The sequence below is a fragment of the Somniosus microcephalus genome, chromosome 15, assembly GCF_052327205.1.
Source record: "Somniosus microcephalus isolate GS21.2 chromosome 15, FLI_Smic_1.0, whole genome shotgun sequence".
NCBI classification, from domain to species: domain Eukaryota; kingdom Metazoa; phylum Chordata; class Chondrichthyes; order Squaliformes; family Somniosidae; genus Somniosus; species Somniosus microcephalus.
Genome location: NC_141001.1, coordinates 6,420,168 through 6,438,940, shown reverse-complemented (window position 1 = coordinate 6,438,940; position 18,773 = coordinate 6,420,168). Strand labels below are relative to the sequence as shown.

The 18,773-nt window shown below is 56.0% G+C and overlaps 1 protein-coding gene across 1 annotated transcript in view; it reads right to left on the bottom strand.

The window, feature by feature from the left end:
- The window catches only part of slc39a13 (solute carrier family 39 member 13), a 74,421-nt gene that overhangs the window by 7,059 nt on the left and 48,589 nt on the right, over positions 1-18,773 (bottom strand). Inside the window, exons 7-9 of the mRNA XM_086007474.1 lie at positions 17,552-17,602; positions 8,865-8,997; positions 3,102-3,201 (exon numbers count right to left, since the gene is read on the bottom strand). Of these exons, the coding sequence (XP_085863600.1) occupies positions 3,102-3,201; positions 8,865-8,997; positions 17,552-17,602 (284 nt within the window). The remainder of the gene's footprint in view (positions 1-3,101; positions 3,202-8,864; positions 8,998-17,551; positions 17,603-18,773) is intronic.

Here is an 18,773-nt window from a genome sequence, read left to right as displayed (position 1 = left end):
CGTTCTCATCGAACCAGTCTTGGTGTTTCCTGGTCGAGTTACCGAGCGTCTCTTCACAGGTGCTGATTACGGAGGCCTCGAGTGCAGACCAGGCACTGTGGACACTCTGTCTCTGAATCACTGGGAGTCGTCAGGTTGGTTGTGAGGCGCAAGCTGAATAGGGCTTTCTTAGCAGGGTCTTTGAGTGCTCCAGCATTCATTTTCCTGCGGCATTGTTTCTGTAGCTGCTGCTTTTTTGGGGCTACCTTGATGGAGTTGACAGAGCGAATTAGGCGGTGGTCTATCCAGCAGTCGCCAGCTCCTGTCATGGCGCGGGTGATGCGGACGTCCTTGCGGTCCCTCGCTCGGACGATGACAGTCCAGCAGATACCAGTGCTTGGAGCGAGGGTGTTGCCATGAAGCCTTGTACTTGTCCCTCTGACAGAACAAGGTGTTGGTTATGACAAGGCCATGTTCTAAGCATTTCGTCAGGAGGAGGGTACCGTTGGAGTTGGTTTTCCCTATCCCATCTCTGCCGATCACACCTCCCCAGAGGTCTGTGTCCTTTCTAACTCTGGCATTAAAGTTGCCAAGGAGAATCAGCTTGTCACCCTTTGGGACTCGGGACAGGGATTGTTCGAGGCTGGATTAATTGGTTGCGTACGCCCCAACACCCCAACACCAAAGAGGAATTCTGCTCCAGCAGGTACAGTACGGGGTTAGATACAGAGTAAAGCTCCCTCTACACTGTCCCATCAAAGGCTCCCAAGGCAGGTACAGCACAGGTTAGATACAGAGTAAAGCTCCCTCTACACTGTCCCATCAAAGACTCCCAAGGCAGGTACAGCATGGGTTAGATACAAAGTAAAGCTCCCTCTACACTCTCCCATCAAACATGCTCAGGGCAGGTACAGCACGGGGTAGATACAGAGTAAAGCTCCTGCAGCACTGTCCCATCAAACACTCCCAGGGCAGGTACAGCACGGGTTAGATACAGAGTAAAGCTCCCTCTACACTGTTCCGTCAAGCATTCCCAGGGCAGATATAGCACAGGTTTGATAGAGAAAGAACGAACTAACTTGCATTGATAGAGCATGGTTCATAACCTCAGGATGCCGCAAAGCGCGTGACAAAAAATGATGCATTTTTGAAATGTAGTCACTGTTGTAATGTAGGAAAACGCAGCAGCCAAATTGCCCTTAGCCAGGTTCCTCAAACAACAATGAGACTAATGAGCAGATAATGTTTTCTGGTGATGTTGGTTGTGGGATAATTGTTGGTCAGGACACTTGGGGAACATAAGTTAACCCCAGCCTTTGAAGAGCAGGCCTTAATGTATCACAGTGACATTGTTCCACATTTCACACCCGTCACCCCGAGGTTCACAGGAGGTTGCCAGTTTATGCCAAATTAGGGGCAGTTTTGTATTGTGAGCCTATTGCTACTTGGAACTTGGTTGAGAATACAACCCGTACAGGCAATAGAGGCGTGAGCCTTTCATTCTAAATTGTAAGCATCAGACAGGAATGTGTGTGGCCAATGTTTTAAACAGAGAGCTGTATAGAAATATGAAAAGGAGGTTGGAGAGGCAGAAGTTGGAGTGCTGCTGGTTATGATTGAGTATACCCCATTCCACATGGAGTTTGACCAGAAGATCGTGAAGGCCCCCTTATCTGTTATTTACTTGGGTCTTCATACAGCAACATTCATCATCCTTCGATACCAGAGAACTGCTGGCTGGCTTTTGCCCAGAAGGACACCCTTCTGCACACATTTTGGTCATGCCCCCATATTCAGCCATTCTGGACAGCAGTCTGGGAGACCACCTGGATCTTACAATTCCAGAGGACTGAGCTCCGTGCTTGCTGGGCCTGTCCACAGGAGGGAGGGCCTCCCATAACAAGCAAGCTAGCACAAATCTGCAAGAAGTACAACAAAGATGCTCCAGAAATAGGTGTGGGACACACCCCAGTCAGGACGAGAGATGTTCGGCCTCTGCCTGAAACTGGGGAAATACCAGATCGTATAGGGCCTGTTCTTGGAGACTCAGTCAGCACTGACTCGCCAAAGCACAAAAACCAACCCACTGGCCACGAAGGGCAACAACCAATGTTCCCCAAGATGTGCGGCCACGCACCAATCGGGAGGTCCCGCTCAGGCTGCTCGCCAGCCGCTGCAAGAGGCGCACGTGTGGCCACTGCAGCAAATTTAAAGGGACCGCACTCCAAAAAAAAAATTAGAGGGAACATTGGCAACAACCCCAACCAACATTCCCACTAGTAGGCAGGGCCTTTCCCCTCCAAACCCCCAGTCTAACTTTGGTTATCCAAAGCAAGACCAATCTGCTTCAGCCCCATCCCCCATTGCTCCCAGTGCAAGTGCAGTGCTATAACCATTCTATGATTCTACGCTCTCCTCCCTGGTAAGCATTGTTCAGTCAAAATGTGAAATGGCTTTATTATAAATATACACGAATGTGTATTTAAGTGTACAATCTATATATATCTAAAAAAATCTTACATCTATGTACACTTCTTGTGTCTAATTTATGATGGGAACTGTATGTAAACTTTTCACACTGTAATACAACCACCTGCCAGTGGTGGCACTGTAGCACCTCAGTTTTGCATCTTCCAGCTCCTCAACCTATACTGCGGAGAATCTCCCATGCCCCCATCAATTCTACTTCTCTGCTTCGTAAATTAGCACAAGTTTTGTCCAAGCACAACAGATTGAAATGAGAGTATGCAATAGCATATAGTCATGAAGGTATCTAATATAACTTGTAATGGTGCTGGTGTCTATGGGTTGCTTCGTGTTAATAATCGTGGCTGTAACTAAATAAGTCAGCAGTTAGCTCAGACACTGTTTATACAAGTATATCTGTAAGAGTGTTCCGTCACCATTACAAAGTGGCCCTGTAGATGAGGCACTAGATTTGCAAAAATGTCTCGTCATTGTTAACATCAGGATGTGATGAAAATCGCGCTTTGGTCCACAACCGAGGAATATAATTTCCCTATGATGGATGGGAAGGTCTAGGTTCTACTTTATTGCTCCACCCATCACTTACAGAAAAGATAGATACTATATGCAGACCTTTATTGGGAACGGTTACTTACCGCACATCTGTCTCCTGAAGGAGGTCAGGTACCACAGTAACCAGGGCAATGTACAGAAATCCCCCTGAAGTGAATGGTAGAATCCAAGCTACACTGTCCCCTGTAAGATTGAAGAGACAGATACATTAGAATTAAAGAGAGGCGCTACGAGTTGCTTGTAGACCCCTTATATAATATTTCCCCACCTGAGAATTCACAGTAAGTATATATTAAGATTTCAGTAAGTGTGCAGTCTAAGAGACAGCCACTTAAGGTGTGAAATACGCCCAGAAGAGTCATAGATCTTCTACTTTCAAAGTTGGGGGGGGAAAACAGGGTGGGCGGGGGGGGGGGGGGGAAACAGGGCGAGCGGGGGGGGAAACAGGGCGAGCGGGGGGGGAAACAGGGCGAGCGGGGGGGGGGGGGAAACAGGGCGAGCGGGGGGGGGGAAACAGGGCGAGCGGGGGGGGGGAAACAGGGCGAGCGGGGGGGAGGGAAACAGGGCGAGCGGGGGGGGGGGAAACAGGGCGAGCGGGGGGGGGGGAAACAGGGCGAGCGGGGGGGGAAACAGGGCGAGCGGGGGGGGGAAACAGGGCGAGCGGGGGGGGGGGAAACAGGGCGAGCGGGGGGGGGGAACAGGGCGAGCGGGGGGGGGGGGAACAGGGCGAGCGGGGGGGGGGAACAGGGCGAGCGGGGGGGGGAACAGGGCGAGCGGGGGGGGGAAACAGGGCGAGCGGGGGGGGGAACAGGGCGAGCGGGGGGGGGAACAGGGCGAGCGGGGGGGGGGAACAGGGCGAGCGGGGGGGGGGAACAGGGCGAGCGGGGGGGGGGAACAGGGCGAGCGGGGGGGGAACGGCGAGCGGGGGGGAACGGCGAGCGGGGGGGGAACGGCGAGCGGGGGGGGAACGGCGAGCGGGGGGGGGAACGGCGAGCGGGGGGGGGAACGGCGAGCGAGGGGGGGAACGGCGAGCGGGGGGGGGGGAACAGCAAGCGGGGGGGGGAACGGCGAGCGGGGGGGGAACGGCGATCGGGGGGGGGGAACGGCGAGCGGGGGGGGGAACGGCGAGCGGGGGGGGGAACGGCGAGCGGGGGGGGGAACGGCGAGCGGGGGGGGGAACGGCGAGCGGGGGGGGGGGGAACGGCGAGCGGGGGGGGGGGAACGGCGAGCGGGGGGGGGAACGGCGAGCGGGGGGGGGAACGGCGAGCGGGGGGGGGAACGGCGAGCGGGGGGGGGAACGGCGAGCGGGGGGGGGAACGGCGAGCGGGGGGGGGAACGGCGAGCGGGGGGGGGAACGGCGAGCGGGGGGGGGAACGGCGAGCGGGGGGGGGAACGGCGAGCGGGGGGGGGGAACGGCGAGCGGGGGGGGGGAACGGCGAGCGGGGGGGGGGAACGGCGAGCGGGGGGGGGAACGGCGAGCGGGGGGGGGAACGGCGAGCGGGGGGGGAACGGCGAGCGGGGGGGGGAACGGCGAGCGGGGGGGGGGGGAACGGCGAGGGGAACGGCGAGCAGGGGGGGGAACGGCGAGCGGGGGGGGGGGAACGGCGAGCGGGGGTGGGAACGGCGAGCGGGGGTGGGAACGGCGAGCGGGGGTGGGAACGGCGAGCGGGGGTGGGAACGGCGAGCGGGGGTGGGAACGGCGAGCGGGGGGGGGGAACGGCGAGCGGGGGGGGGAACGGCGAGCGGGGGGGGGGAACGGCGAGCGGGGGGGGGGAACGGCGAGGGGAACGGCGAGCAGGGGGGGGAACGGCGAGCGGGGGGGGGGGAACGGCGAGCGGGGGTGGGAACGGCGAGCGGGGGTGGGAACGGCGAGCGGGGGTGGGAACGGCGAGCGGGGGTGGGAACGGCGAGCGGGGGTGGGAACGGCGAGCGGGGGTGGGAACGGCGAGCGGGGGGGGGGAACGGCGAGCGGGGGGGGGGAACGGCGAGCGGGGGGGGGGGAACGGCGAGCGGGGGGGGGGGAACGGCGAGCGGGGGGGGGAACGGCGAGCGGGGGGGGGGAACGGCGAGCGGGGGGGGGGAACGGCGAGCGGGGGGGGGGAACGGCGAGCGGGGGGGGGGAACGGCGAGCGGGGGGGGGAACGGCGAGCGGGGGGGGGAACGGCGAGCGGGGGGGGGAACGGCGAGCGGGGGGGGGAACGGCGAGCGGGGGGGGGAACGGCGAGCGGGGGGGGGAACGGCGAGCGGGGGGGGGAACGGCGAGCGGGGGGGGGAACGGCGAGCGGGGGGGGGAACGGCGAGCGGGGGGGGGAACGGCGAGCGGGGGGGGGGAACGGCGAGCGGGGGGGGGAACGGCGAGCGGGGGGGGGAACGGCGAGCGGGGGGGGGAACGGCGAGCGGGGGGGGGGGGAACGGCGAGCGGGGGGGGGGAACGGCGAGCGGGGGGGGGAACGGCGAGCGGGGGGGGGAACGGCGAGCGGGGGGGGGAACGGCGAGCGGGGGGGGGAACGGCGAGCGGGGGGGGGAACGGCGAGCGGGGGGGGGAACGGCGAGCGGGGGGGGGAACGGCGAGCGGGGGGGGGAACGGCGAGCGGGGGGGGGAACGGCGAGCGGGGGGGGGGAACGGCGAGCGGGGGGGGGAACGGCGAGCGGGGGGGGGAACGGCGAGCGGGGGGGGAACGGCGAGCGGGGGGGGGAACGGCGAGCGGGGGGGGGGGAACGGCGAGGGGAACGGCGAGCAGGGGGGGGAACGGCGAGCGGGGGGGGGGGGAACGGCGAGCGGGGGTGGGAACGGCGAGCGGGGGTGGGAACGGCGAGCGGGGGTGGGAACGGCGAGCGGGGGTGGGAACGGCGAGCGGGGGTGGGAACGGCGAGCGGGGGGGGGGAACGGCGAGCGGGGGGGGGAACGGCGAGCGGGGGGGGGGAACGGCGAGCGGGGGGGGGGAACGGCGAGGGGAACGGCGAGCAGGGGGGGGAACGGCGAGCGGGGGGGGGGGAACGGCGAGCGGGGGTGGGAACGGCGAGCGGGGGTGGGAACGGCGAGCGGGGGTGGGAACGGCGAGCGGGGGTGGGAACGGCGAGCGGGGGTGGGAACGGCGAGCGGGGGTGGGAACGGCGAGCGGGGGTGGGAACGGCGAGCGGGGGGGGGGAACGGCGAGCGGGGGGGGGAACGGCGAGCGGGGGGGGGGGAACGGCGAGCGGGGGGGGGGGAACGGCGAGCGGGGGGGGGAACGGCGAGCGGGGGGGGGGAACGGCGAGCGGGGGGGGGGGACGGCGAGCGGGGGGGGGGAACGGCGAGCGGGGGGGGGGAACGGCGAGCGGGGGGGGGAACGGCGAGCGGGGGGGGGAACGGCGAGCGGGGGGGGGAACGGCGAGCGGGGGGGGGAACGGCGAGCGGGGGGGGGAACGGCGAGCGGGGGGGGGAACGGCGAGCGGGGGGGGGAACGGCGAGCGGGGGGGGGGAACGGCGAGCGGGGGGGGGAACGGCGAGCGGGGGGGGGAACGGCGAGCGGGGGGGGGAACGGCGAGCGGGGGGGGGAACGGCGAGCGGGGGGGGGAACGGCGAGCGGGGGGGGGGAACGGCGAGCGGGGGGGGGAACGGCGAGCGGGGGGGGGAACCGGCGAGCGGGGGGGGGGAAACGGCGAGCGGGGGGGGGGAAACGGCGAGCGGGGGGGGGGGAAACGGCGAGCGGGGGGGGAAACGGCGAGCGGGGGGGGAAACGGCGAGCGGGGGGGGAAACGGCGAGCGGGGGGGGAAACGGCGAGCGGGGGGGGAAACGGCGAGCGGGGGGGGAAACGGCGAGCGGGGGGGGGGAAACGGCGAGCGGGGGGGGGGAAACGGCGAGCGGGGGGGGAAACGGCGAGCGGGGGGGGGAAACGGCGAGCGGGGGGGGGAAACGGCGAGCGGGGGGGGGAAACGGCGAGCGGGGGGGGGGAAACGGCGAGCGGGGGGGGGAAACGGCGAGCGGGGGGGGGAAACGGCGAGCGGGGGGGGGAAACGGCGAGCGGGGGGGGGAAACGGCGAGCGGGGGGGGGAAACGGCGAGCGGGGGGGGGAAACGGCGAGCGGGGGGGGGAAACGGCGAGCGGGGGGGGGAAACGGCGAGCGGGGGGGGGAAACGGCGAGCGGGGGGGGGGGAAACGGCGAGCGGGGGGGGGAAACGGCGAGCGGGGGGGGGAAACGGCGAGCGGGGGGGGGAAACGGCGAGCGGGGGGGGGAAACGGCGAGCGGGGGGGGGAAACGGCGAGCGGGGGGGGGGAAACGGCGAGCGGGGGGGGGGAAACGGCGAGCGGGGGGGGGAAACGGCGAGCGGGGGGGGGAAACGGCGAGCGGGGGGGGGAAACGGCGAGCGGGGGGGGGAAACGGCGAGCGGGGGGGGAAACGGCGAGCGGGGGGGGGGGGGGGGAAGGGGAGAGACACAGGGCGGGGGGGGGGCACAGAGCGAGAGGGGGGAAAGACGAGTGGGGGAAAACACTGTTGCAATGTGAACTGGGGGGGAGGAGAGTGGGAAAGAGTGCCAGTGTGAACTAGGGCAGAAAGGGGCAGGTGGAAGATCTGGGTGTGGGGGTGTGTGGAAAGGGGAAATGAGGAGAAGCCAGGTAAATAGCAGAGTGCCACTTCATCACTGTGACAACTGCAGATACTATTTTAAAACGTTTAACAAATTAGATTTAGCGAACAGTGTATCAATATGTATTTAAAATAGCCTGCAATGTATTGACAATGGAAAATCCCTGCAGTTTTGCCACAGTCTAAGAGATGAAATGTGCAACAAGCCTCTGTGTAACTACCAATCATTGGCCAGTGCTCAGCGGATTGTGAGCGGTCAGCTGTTTCGGCCTGTGTGTTGTACTTGCAGGGTTCTGCTGGCTGGAAGCCACTGCTCGCTACACTGCCACCAGGTGGCAGATCGTGGTGCCACAGCTCAGCCACAAGCATCAACGTTAAGGGACCATGCATAACGTCATAATTCCACAAGTATTCCAAAAGGGACGTTGCAATTAAAAAAGGGTTACACAGAACCTTAATCGCATCCTCTGGAGCATTCCTTCTGCTCCTGTTAGTGATGCCAATTACAGACAGTCTCTTAATGATCACATTCTTCACCTCACAGGCTTTGTGTGGCTGTAATTGCTGCAGTAATTCACATAACTAAAATTAGCACCCAGCAATCAAAAGGCCGCCATTAACCCCACGTAATCGGCACCTGTTAGCAGGGTCTTCATTTGAGCCACCTCCCAACATCAGCTTTCCGCAAAATCAATTGCTGATGTGATGACTTTTTCATGTTATTATCTTGAGATAGCGCCTGTAGTCATCGTTAATTAAAATAGAAAAACCAACGTTGCACATTTGATGCTCACCACATTCCACCTATATGCACAATATAAACCAAACTAAGTGCATCTTCTGGGGAAGACAGGGGAATGGGGACAGACAGCAAGCTTGAAACAAAAAATAACAGATACATTACCAATGTACCGCCCTCCCCCAGCCACAACGCCACTCTGAGGGGTGACGAATACATTGGTCACAATTTAACACTATCCCAGTCAAAGATAGTCAAAAGTGCTAAGATCGGGCAGTCAGAGATCACTTGTGAGCTGGCCAGAGAGAAAGGGAAAAAGAGAGCATCCTTGCGGTTTAAGTACACTGTGCTTGGACTGGCAGATAACCTGGAAGAGAGCTCCCTCCGCGAGGCGGGCTAGGCCCTGTTAGAGCTCCGTTATTTCTTTCGTTTAAGTCTCTTCGCACCCTCCCAGTTAGCGCTGCATTATCTCTTTTGTTCGAGTCTCTTCCTTGGGTTGCCAAATTCCCGATTTACACAAAAGCAGATAAACCCCCACCTGCTCCTTCTGGGGACTGAGCGCACAGGGCAAAGCAGGCCCCCAACACCCCTCCAAACGCAGTCGTCAGCTGCATTTTTGCTGCGCTCCATCGATCGAATCCTGCCCTGAGTAGGATGGCAAAGTCTCCAACCTGTGGGTTAAACAATGAAGTAGTAAGCCAGGCCAAGTTCACAAAGATGAATTTCTCACAGCAGGAATTCAAACATAGACTTCTAGCTCTAAACCTTCACCAGCACGATGGCATAGTGGTTAGCACTGTTGCCTCACAGCGCCAGGGACCCGGGTTCAAATCCGGCCTCGGGTGACTGTCTGTGTGGAGTTTGCACATTCTCCCCGTGTTTGCGTGGGTTTCCTCCGGGTGCTCCGGTTTCCTCCCACAGTCCAAAGATGTGCAGGTTAGGTTGATTGGCTATGATAAATTGACCCTTAGTGTTAGGGGATTAAATACGTGGGGTTGTGGGGATAGTGGGGGATATGTGTTGGTGTAGGGGTTACGGGGATCGGGTGGGATATGTGTCGGTGCAGGCTCGATGGGCCGAAATGGCCTCTATCTGCATTGTGGGGTTTCTGTGATTTCTGTGATCTGTGATTTCTGTGAAAACAATAGGGTGCAAGAAAAACACTGGACAGAAGGAGTTCCTGTGTCAGAGACGTTCTGTTCAGTTGTTATCCTGTTCCAACAGGCATTGGTTTTAATTTATTTCTAACAATCGGGCAAGTTTGAGTCAGGTCACAGCTGGTGGACTGAGCACCAGTGTAACGGCCAGCATCTCCTATCTCCAGCTGCCACTGAATGCATCAGCCAAGACTCCTCATACCAGCTGAAGACTGAGGGCAGCAGGGGATGCTATGGGGAAATCTGCCATCCTGGCCATCTGCCCCTCCAAGGAGATACTTCCGTTAGGATGGGATGAGGGGGAGGAGAGGAAGGGAAAGGGCAGTGCCCCGTACTGAGGAAACATACATTTTAAAAAGGAGGTTCAAAGGATCAATTATTCACATTAAGGATAAGTGGCTCGGTAGCACCACTACTGACCGAGTCCTGAAGGACATAGCTGCCAGTCTGGGCCTGCGACAGGTGGTGAGAGCACCAACATGAGGAAAAAACCTACTTGACCTGGTCCTCACCAATCTACCTGTCGCAGATGCATCTGTCCATGACGCATTGTTAGCAGTGACCACCGCACAGTCATTGTGGAGACGAAGTCCCGTCTTCACACTGAGGACACCCTCCATCATGTTGTGTGGCACTACCACCGTGCTAAATGGGATAGATTCAGAACAGATCTAGCAGCTCAAAACTGGGCATCCATGAGGCGCTGTGGGCCATCAGCAGCAGAATTGTATTCCACCACAATCTGTAACCTCATGGCCTGGCATATCCCTCACTCTACCATTACCATCAAGCCAGGGGACCAACCATGGTTCAAAAAGGAGTGTAGAAGAACATGCTGGGAGCAGCACCAGGCATACCTAAAAATGAGGTGCCAACCTGGGGAAGCTGCAACACAGGAATAAATGCATGCTAAAAAGCAGAAGCAGCATGCTATAGACAGAGCTAAGCAATCCCACAATCAACGGATCAGATCAAAGCTCTGCAGTCCTGCCACATCCAGTCGTGAATGGTGGTGGACCATTAAACAACTAATGGGAGGAGGCGGCTCCGTGAATATCCCCATCCTCAATGATGGTGGAACCCAGCACGTGAGTGCAAAAGACAAGGCTGAAGCGTTTGCAACCATCTTCAGCCAGAAGTGCCAAGTGGATGATCCATATCAGCCTCCTCCAGAGTTCCCCACCATCACAGAAGCCAGTCTTCAGCCAATTCGATTCACTCCACGTGATATCAAGAAACGGCTGAGCGCACTGGATAGAACAAAGGCTGTGGGCCCTGACAACATCCCGGCTGTCGTGCTGAAGACTTGTGCTCCAGAACTAGCCGCGCCTCTAGCCAAGCTGTTCCAGTACAGCAATAATATGGGCAGCACGGTGGCATAGTGGTTAGCACTGTTGCCTCACAGCACCAGAAACCCGGGTTCGAATCCGGCCTCGGGCGACTGTCTGTGTGGAGTTTGCACATTCTCCCCGTGTTTGCGTGGGTTTTCTCCGGGTGCTCCGGTTTCCTCCCACAGTCCAAAGATGTGCGGGTTAGGTTGATTGGCTATGATAAATTGACCCTTAGTGTTAGGGGGATTAAATACGTGGGGTTACAGGGATAGTGTGGGATATGTGTTGGTGTAGGGGTTACGGGGATCGGGTGGGATATGTGTCGGTGCAGGCTCGATGGGCTGAAATGGCCTCTATCTGCACTGTGGGCTTTCTGTGATTCTGTGAACACTGCCATCTATCCGACAATGTGGAAAACTGCCCAGGTATGTCCTGTCCACAAAAAGCAGGACAAATCCAATCCGGCCAATTGCTGCCCCATCAGACTACTCTCAATTATCAGCAAAGTGATGGAAGATGTCGTCGACAGTGCTATCAAGCAGCACTTACTCACCAATAACCTGCTCACTGATGCCCAGGGCCACTCGGCTCCAGACCTCATTACAGCCTTGGTCCAAACATGGACAAAGGAGCTGAATTCCAGAGGTGAGGAGAGAGTGACTGCCCTTGACATCAAGGCAGCATTTGACCGAGCGTGGCATCAAGGAACCCTAGTAAAACTGAAGTCAATGGGAATCGGGGGGGAAAAATCTCCACTGGCTGAAGTCATACCTAGCACAAAGGAAGATGGTTGTGGTTGTTGGAGGCCAATCATCTCAGCCCTAGGACATTGCTGCAGGAGTTCCTCAGGGCAGAGTCCTAGGCCCAACCATCTTCAGCTGCTTCATCAATGACCTTTCCTCCATCATAAGGTCAGAAGTGGGGATGTTCGCTGATGACTGCACAGTGTTCAGTTCCATTCGCAATTCCTCAGATAATGAAGCAGTCCATGCCCGCATGCAGCAAGACCTGGACGACATTCAGGCTTGGGCTGATAAGTGGCAGGTAACATTCACGCCACACAAGTGCCAGGCAATGACCAGCTCCAACAAGCGAGCGTTTAACCACCACCCCTCGACATTCAACGACATTACCATCGCCGAATCCCCCACCATCAATATCCTGGGGAGGTCACCATTGACCAGAAACTTAATTGGACCAGCCACATAAACACTGTGGCAACAAGAGCAGGTCAGAGGCTGGGTATTCTACGGCGAGTGTCTCACCTCCTGACTCCCCAAAGCCTTTCCACCATCGACAAGGCACAAGTCAGGAGTGTGATGGAATACTCTCCACTTGCCTGGATGAGTTGCAGCTCCAACAACACTCAAGAAGCTCAAACCTCACTTTCGTGGGCTTTCTTACAGTGCTTGGAGTCGGGAGCGGCGGGACCAGTGAGCCGAGGCCCGGGTGAGTATAAAACCTCACTTTCGTGGGCTTTCTTACAGTGCTTGGAGTCGGGAGCGGCGGGACCAGTGAGCCGAGGCCCGGGTGAGTATAAAACCTCACTTTCGTGGGCTTTCTTACAGTGCTTGGAGTCGGGAGCGGAGGGACCAGTGAGCCGAGGCCCGGGTGAGTATAAAACCTCACTTTCGCGGGCTTTCTTACAGGGCTTGGAGTCGGGAGCGGAGGGACCAGTGAGCCGAGGCCCAGGTGAGTATAAAACCTCACTTTTGCGGGCTTTCTTACAGTGTGACGTCACCAGAAAGCAGGTAAGTGATTGGGTGGCAAGTATTTCTCTCTTTTTAAAATTAAAACTCGGTGGTTTATAGTTTGTTTGTAAACCAGAGCCCTTAAATATATCATTTAGCTGTAAGGTAACTTCAATTCTGCGGTTTATATTTTCTAGGGTCTCTCTGGTGTAGCGGGGACTTCTACCATACAAGCGCCCTAGAGTATATCTTTAATTGGTGGTATTGAATTAATTTAAATTAAAGGGTAAGTCATGTCAGGACAGCCCAGCCCCGTGTTATGCTCCACCTGCGCTATGTGGGAATTCAGGGACGCTGCCGGTGTCCCTGACGACCATGTGTGCCGGAAATGTATCCAGCTGCAGCTACTAGCAGACCGCATTGAGGCGCTGGAGCTGCGGATGGATGAGTTTTGGAGCATTCGCGATGCTGAGAAGGTCGTGGATAGCACGTTTAGTGAGTTGGTCACACCGCAGGTAAGGGCTGCACAGGCAGAAGAGAAATGGGTGACCATCAGGCGGAGCAGTAGAAGCAGGCAGGTAGTGTAGGGGACCCCTATGGCCATTCCCCTCTCAAACAGGTATACCGATTTGGATACTGTTGAGGGGGATGACTTACCAGGGGAAGGCAGCAGCAGCCAACTTCCTGGCACCAGGGGTGCTTTTGCTGCTCAGGAAGGGAGGAAAAAGAGTGGGAGAGCAATAGTGGTAGGGGATTCTATCGTAAGGGGAACAGATAGGCATTTCTGTGGCCATAGACGTGACTCCAGGATGGTTTGTTGCCTCCCTGGGGCCAGGGTCAAGGATGTCACTGAACGGCTGCAGGGCATTCTGAAGGCGGAGGGTGAACAGTCAGAGGTCGTGGTTCACATTGGGACCAATGACATGGGTAGGAAGAGGGATGAGGTCCTGCAGCAAGAATTTAGGGAGCTAGGTAGCAGATTAAAGAGCAGGACCTCAAAGGTTGTAATCTCTGGATTACTCCCGGTGCCACGTGCTAGTGAGTATAGGAATAGGAGGATAGAGCAGATGAATGCGTGGCTAAAGAGTTGGTGCAGGAGGGAGGGCTTTAGTTTCCTGGATCACTGGGCCTGCTTCTGGGGAAGGTGGGACTTGTACAAGTCGGACGGGTTGCACCTGAACCAGAGCGGGACAAATATCCTTGCGGGGAGGTTTGCTAGCACTGTTGGGGGGGGGGGGGGTTGGGGGTTTAAACCAACTTGGCAGGGGGATGGGATACAGAGTGGAGCTATAATAGGGGGTGATGTACAGCCAAATATAGAGGAAAAAACAAGTCAGCTTGGAAGGCAGAGCAAATATGTAACGGCACAAGGGAGTAGGGCAAGGCTGGATGGCATTTATTTTAATGCAAGGAGTCTTGCGAATAAGGTGGATGAACTGAAGGTGTTGATGAGCACATGGGAGTATGATATTGTTGCTATCACGGAAACATGGTTGAGGGAGGGGCAAGACTGGCAGCTCAATATTCCGGGGTATAGAATCTTCAGGCGAGACGGGGGGGGGAGAAAGAGGAGGGGGTGTCGCAATATTAATTAAAGGAGTCAATTACTGCTGTAAGGAGAGGTGATATATTAACAGGTTCCTCTAATGAGGCCATATGGGTAGAACTTAAAAACAAAAAGGGGGCAAGCACTTTGCTGGGAGTGTACTATAGGCCCCCAAACAGTCAGGGGGAGATAGAGGAACAGATATGTAGGCAAATCTCAGAGAAATGTGCAAATAATAGTGGGGGATTTCAACTTCCCCAATATTAACTGGGATAGTCAGAGTGTGAAAGGCTTAGAGGGTGCAGAATTCTTAAAGTGCATCCAGGAGAGCTTTTTGAGCCAGCATGTAGAAAGTCCTACAAGAGAGGGGGCGGTACTGGACCTAATTCTAGGGAATGTGGCCGGGCAAGTGGTAGAAGTGTCAGTAGGTGAGCACTTTGGTGACAGTGACCATAATTCGGTGAGATTTAAGGTAGTCATGGAAAAGGACAAGGATGGACCAGAAATAAAGGTTCTAAATTGGGGGAAGGCCAATTTTAATATGATAAGGCAGGATCTGGCCAATGTGGACTGGGATCAGCTACTTGAAGGAAAATCTACATCGGAGCAATGGGAGTCTTTCAGAAAGGAAATTGAGAGAGTACAATGGCAACATGTTCCCGTAAAGGTCAAGGGTGGGACCAACAAGCCCAGGGAACCTTGGATGTCAAGGGATATACGAGAATGTATCAGGAAAAAAAGGGGGGCTTTTGGCAGATACAAAGGACTAAAAAGACAGAGGAAGCCCTAAAGGAGTATAAAAAGTGCAGGGGGATACTTAAAAAAGAAATTAGGAGAGCGAGGAAGGGCCATGAAATAACACTGGCGAGCAAAATAAAGGAAAATCCTAAGGTGTTTTTAAGTATATTAAGGGCAAGAGGATAACTAGGGAAAGAGTAGGGCCCATTAGGGACCAAAGTGGCAATGTGTGTGTGGAGCCAGAAGATGTAGGTGGGGTTTTAAATGATTTTTTTGCATCTGTGTTCACTATGGAGGAGGACGATGTAGACATAGAAATCGGGCATGGGGACTGTGATAGACTTGAACATATTAGCATCGAGAGGGAGGAGGTACTAGCGGTTTTAGCAGGCTTAAAAGTGGATAAATCCCCAGGCCCGGACGAGATGTATCCCAGGCTGCTGTGTGAGGCAAAGGAAGAGAATGCAGGGGCTCTGACACAAATTTTCAGAACCTCTCTGGCCACAGGGGATGTGCCAGAGGACTGGAGAACAGCTAACATAGTACCATTATTCAAGAAGGGTAGTAGGGATAAACCAGGGAATTACAGGCCAGTGAGCCTAACATCAGTGGTAGGGAAATTATTGGAAAAAATTCCGAGGGACAGAATTAGTCTCCACTTGGAGAGGCAAGGATTAATCAGGGATAGTCAGCATGGCTTTGTCAAGGGAAGATCATGTCTGACTAATTTGATTGAATTTTTCAAGGGGGTGACTAGGTGTGTGGATGAGGGTAGCAGTGGATGTGATATACATGGATTTCAGTAAGGCTTTCGATAAAGTCCCGCATAGGAGACTGGTCAAGAAGGTAAGAGGCCATGGGATCCAGGGTGCCTTGGCACATTGGATCCAAAACTGGCTGAGTGGCAGAAGGCAGAGGGTGATGGTCGAAGGTTGTTTTTGTGACTGGAAGCCTGTGTCCAGTGGGGTACCGCAGGGATCGGTGCTGGGTCCCTTGCTGTTTGTGGTCTACATTAATGATTTGGATGTGAATGTAAAAGGTATGATCAGTAAGTTCGCAGAGGACACGAAAATTGGTGGGGTGGTAAATAGCGAGGAGGGTAGTCTCAGTCTGCAGGACGATATAGATGGGTTGGTCAGATGGGCGGAACAGTGGCAAATGGAATTTAACCCTGAAAAGTGTGAGGTGATGCACTTTGGAGGGACTAACAAGGCAAGGGAATAAACAATGAATGGTAAGACCCTAGGAAAGACAGAGGATCAGAGGGACCTTGGTGGGCATGTACATAGATCCCTGAAGGCAGCAGAACAGGTGGATAAGGTGGTTAAAAAGGCATATGGGATACTTATATTCTATGCCTCGGCTAATGAAGGCAAGAGCAGGGAGGTTATGATGGAGCTGTACAAAGCGCTGGTTAGGCCACAGCTGGAATACTGTGTGCAGTTCTGGTCGCCACACTATAGGAAGGATGTGATTGCTTTGGAGAGGGTGCAGAGGAGATTCACCAGGATGTTACCTGGGCTGGAGCGCTTCAGCTATGAAGAAAGACTGGACAGGCTGGGGTTGTTTTCCTTGGAGCAGAGAAGGCTGAGGGGGGACCTGATTGAGGTGTACAAAATTATGAGGGGCATAGATAGGGTAGATAGAAAGGAACTTTTTCCCTTAGTAGAGGGGTCAATAACAAGGGGGCATAGATTCAAGGTAAGGGGCAGGAGGGTTAGAGGGGATTTGAGGAAGAACTTGTTCACCCAGAGGGTGGTTGGAATCTGGAACTCACTGCCTGAAAGGGTGGTAGAGGCAGGAACCCTCACAACATTCAAGAAGCATTTGGATGAGCACTTGAAATGCCATAGCATACAAGGCTACGGACCAAATGCTGGAAAATGGGATTAGATTAGATAGGGCCTGATGGCCGGCGCGGACACGATGGGCCTCCTTCAGTGCTGTATAACTCTATGACCATCCAGGACAAAGCAGCTGGCTTGATTAGCACCCTATCCACCACCTTAAACATTCACTCCCTCCACCACCGGCGCACCGTGGCTGCAGTGTGTACCATCTACAAGATGCACTGCAGCAACTCGCCAAGGCTTCTTTGGCAGCACCCCCCAAACCCGCGACCTCTACCACCTGGAAGGGCAAGGGCAGCAGGCGCACGAGAACACCACCACCTCCAAGTTCCCCTCCAAGTCACACATCACAGAATCACAGAAACCCCACAGTGCAGATAGAGGCCATTTCGGCCCATCGAGCCTGCACCGACACATATCCCACCCAATCCCCGTAACCCCTACACCAACACGTAACCCCACGTATTTAATCCCCTAACACTAAGGGTCAATTTATCATAGCCAATCAACCTATCCCGCGCATCTTTGGACTGTGGGAGGAAACCGGAGCACCCGGAGGAAACCCACGCAAACACGGGGAGAATGTGCAAACTCCACATAGACAGTCACCCGAGGCCAGATTCGAACCCGGGTCCCTGGCGCTGTGAGGCAACAGTGCTAACCACTATGCCACCGTGCTGCCACATCATCCTGACTTGGATGTATATCACCAATCCTTCATCGTCGCTGGATCAAAATCCTGGAACTCCCTACCTAACAGCACTGTGGGAGTACCTTCACCACACGGACTGCAGCGGTTCAAGGTGGCTGCTCACCATCACCTTCTCAAGGGAACTAGGGATGGGCAATAAATGTTGGCCTTGCCAGCAACGCCCACATCCTATGAACGAATACAAAAAAAAGTTCACTCACCTCATGTGGAACTTCATGGAGGAGGATGGCCAGGGTTGTAGTGAGCCCGACCTGCAGAACAGAACAGGTACACGTCAACAATCTCAATAATAGAAGTGATCTAGCAGAAAGCCGTAGCCATAGCAATGGATAGTACTGGATAATGCAACTGTAATAACCATAGCAACAGCTCAAATTGCTTGTGAGTTAACTGTAGCTCACTGCAGAACTGGCAGAAGGAAACCAAGACAAAGACAGTGAAATGAACTGAACTACAACCATATAAAAAAAGCACTGGTCCCTGTCGTGTATTGATTGCGAGTTTGACACCAGTCAATACGGTAATGTAATGTGCGAGTTTAACACCAGTTAATACGGTAATGTAATGTGCATTGCATTATGGGAATTACCCGGGAAAGCTGCAGTCGGCCATTTTACCAATAAAGTAAAGATCAGTTAGAAGCCTGTCTGCCTGACTCGGATTTAATTCGACGTATCTACATGCTTGATTGAACATATTAAAGCATAGATAGAACATTGGCGACGAGGACAACGAACGGAATCATTTTTAAATAGGTAGTTGCCCAAGTTTTAGTTAGCTAGGATGGAGAAGACCGGCATTCAAAATTTTGCATGTTTCGCCGAGCCAGCCACATTGGGTCCAAGATGGACGAGGTGGTAAACGTCTTTTGAGCTTTATGCCGACGGCAAAGGACTCATTATCGACGGTACTTCTACAGCTGCCATGAAGCAGAGGAGAGGAGCTCTACTTCTACACCTAGCAGGACCAGATGTCCAGGATATCTTTTCGACTCTACCGGACACAGGAGAGCCAACAGACTACACGGCGGCGGTTAGTGCTTTGAATCACTACTTCGTGCTCCAGGTCAACGCAGCATTTGCTAGATAGACTTTTCATAAGTTGTCCCAGAAGGCAGGTGAGACTGTGCAACAATTTGCTACTCGCTTGCGGCAGGCTGCTAAAGACTGTGCTTTTGGGGGGGATGCGGATAATCAAATAAGAGACGCTATCCTGAGTAGGTGCACGTCAACCTATGTGCGGAGGAAATTGTTAGAGGAAGGGTATGGTCTAACGCTCGCCCGCACGTTACAATTGGCCTCACTATGTGAAAACGTCGAGGAGCAGATGTCAGCCATGTCATGTACAGAGAAGGCGGAGACAGATACTGTTCGTCGTGTTACACAGAAAAGAGGGTATTATACGAAAAGCTCGACAGAGAAA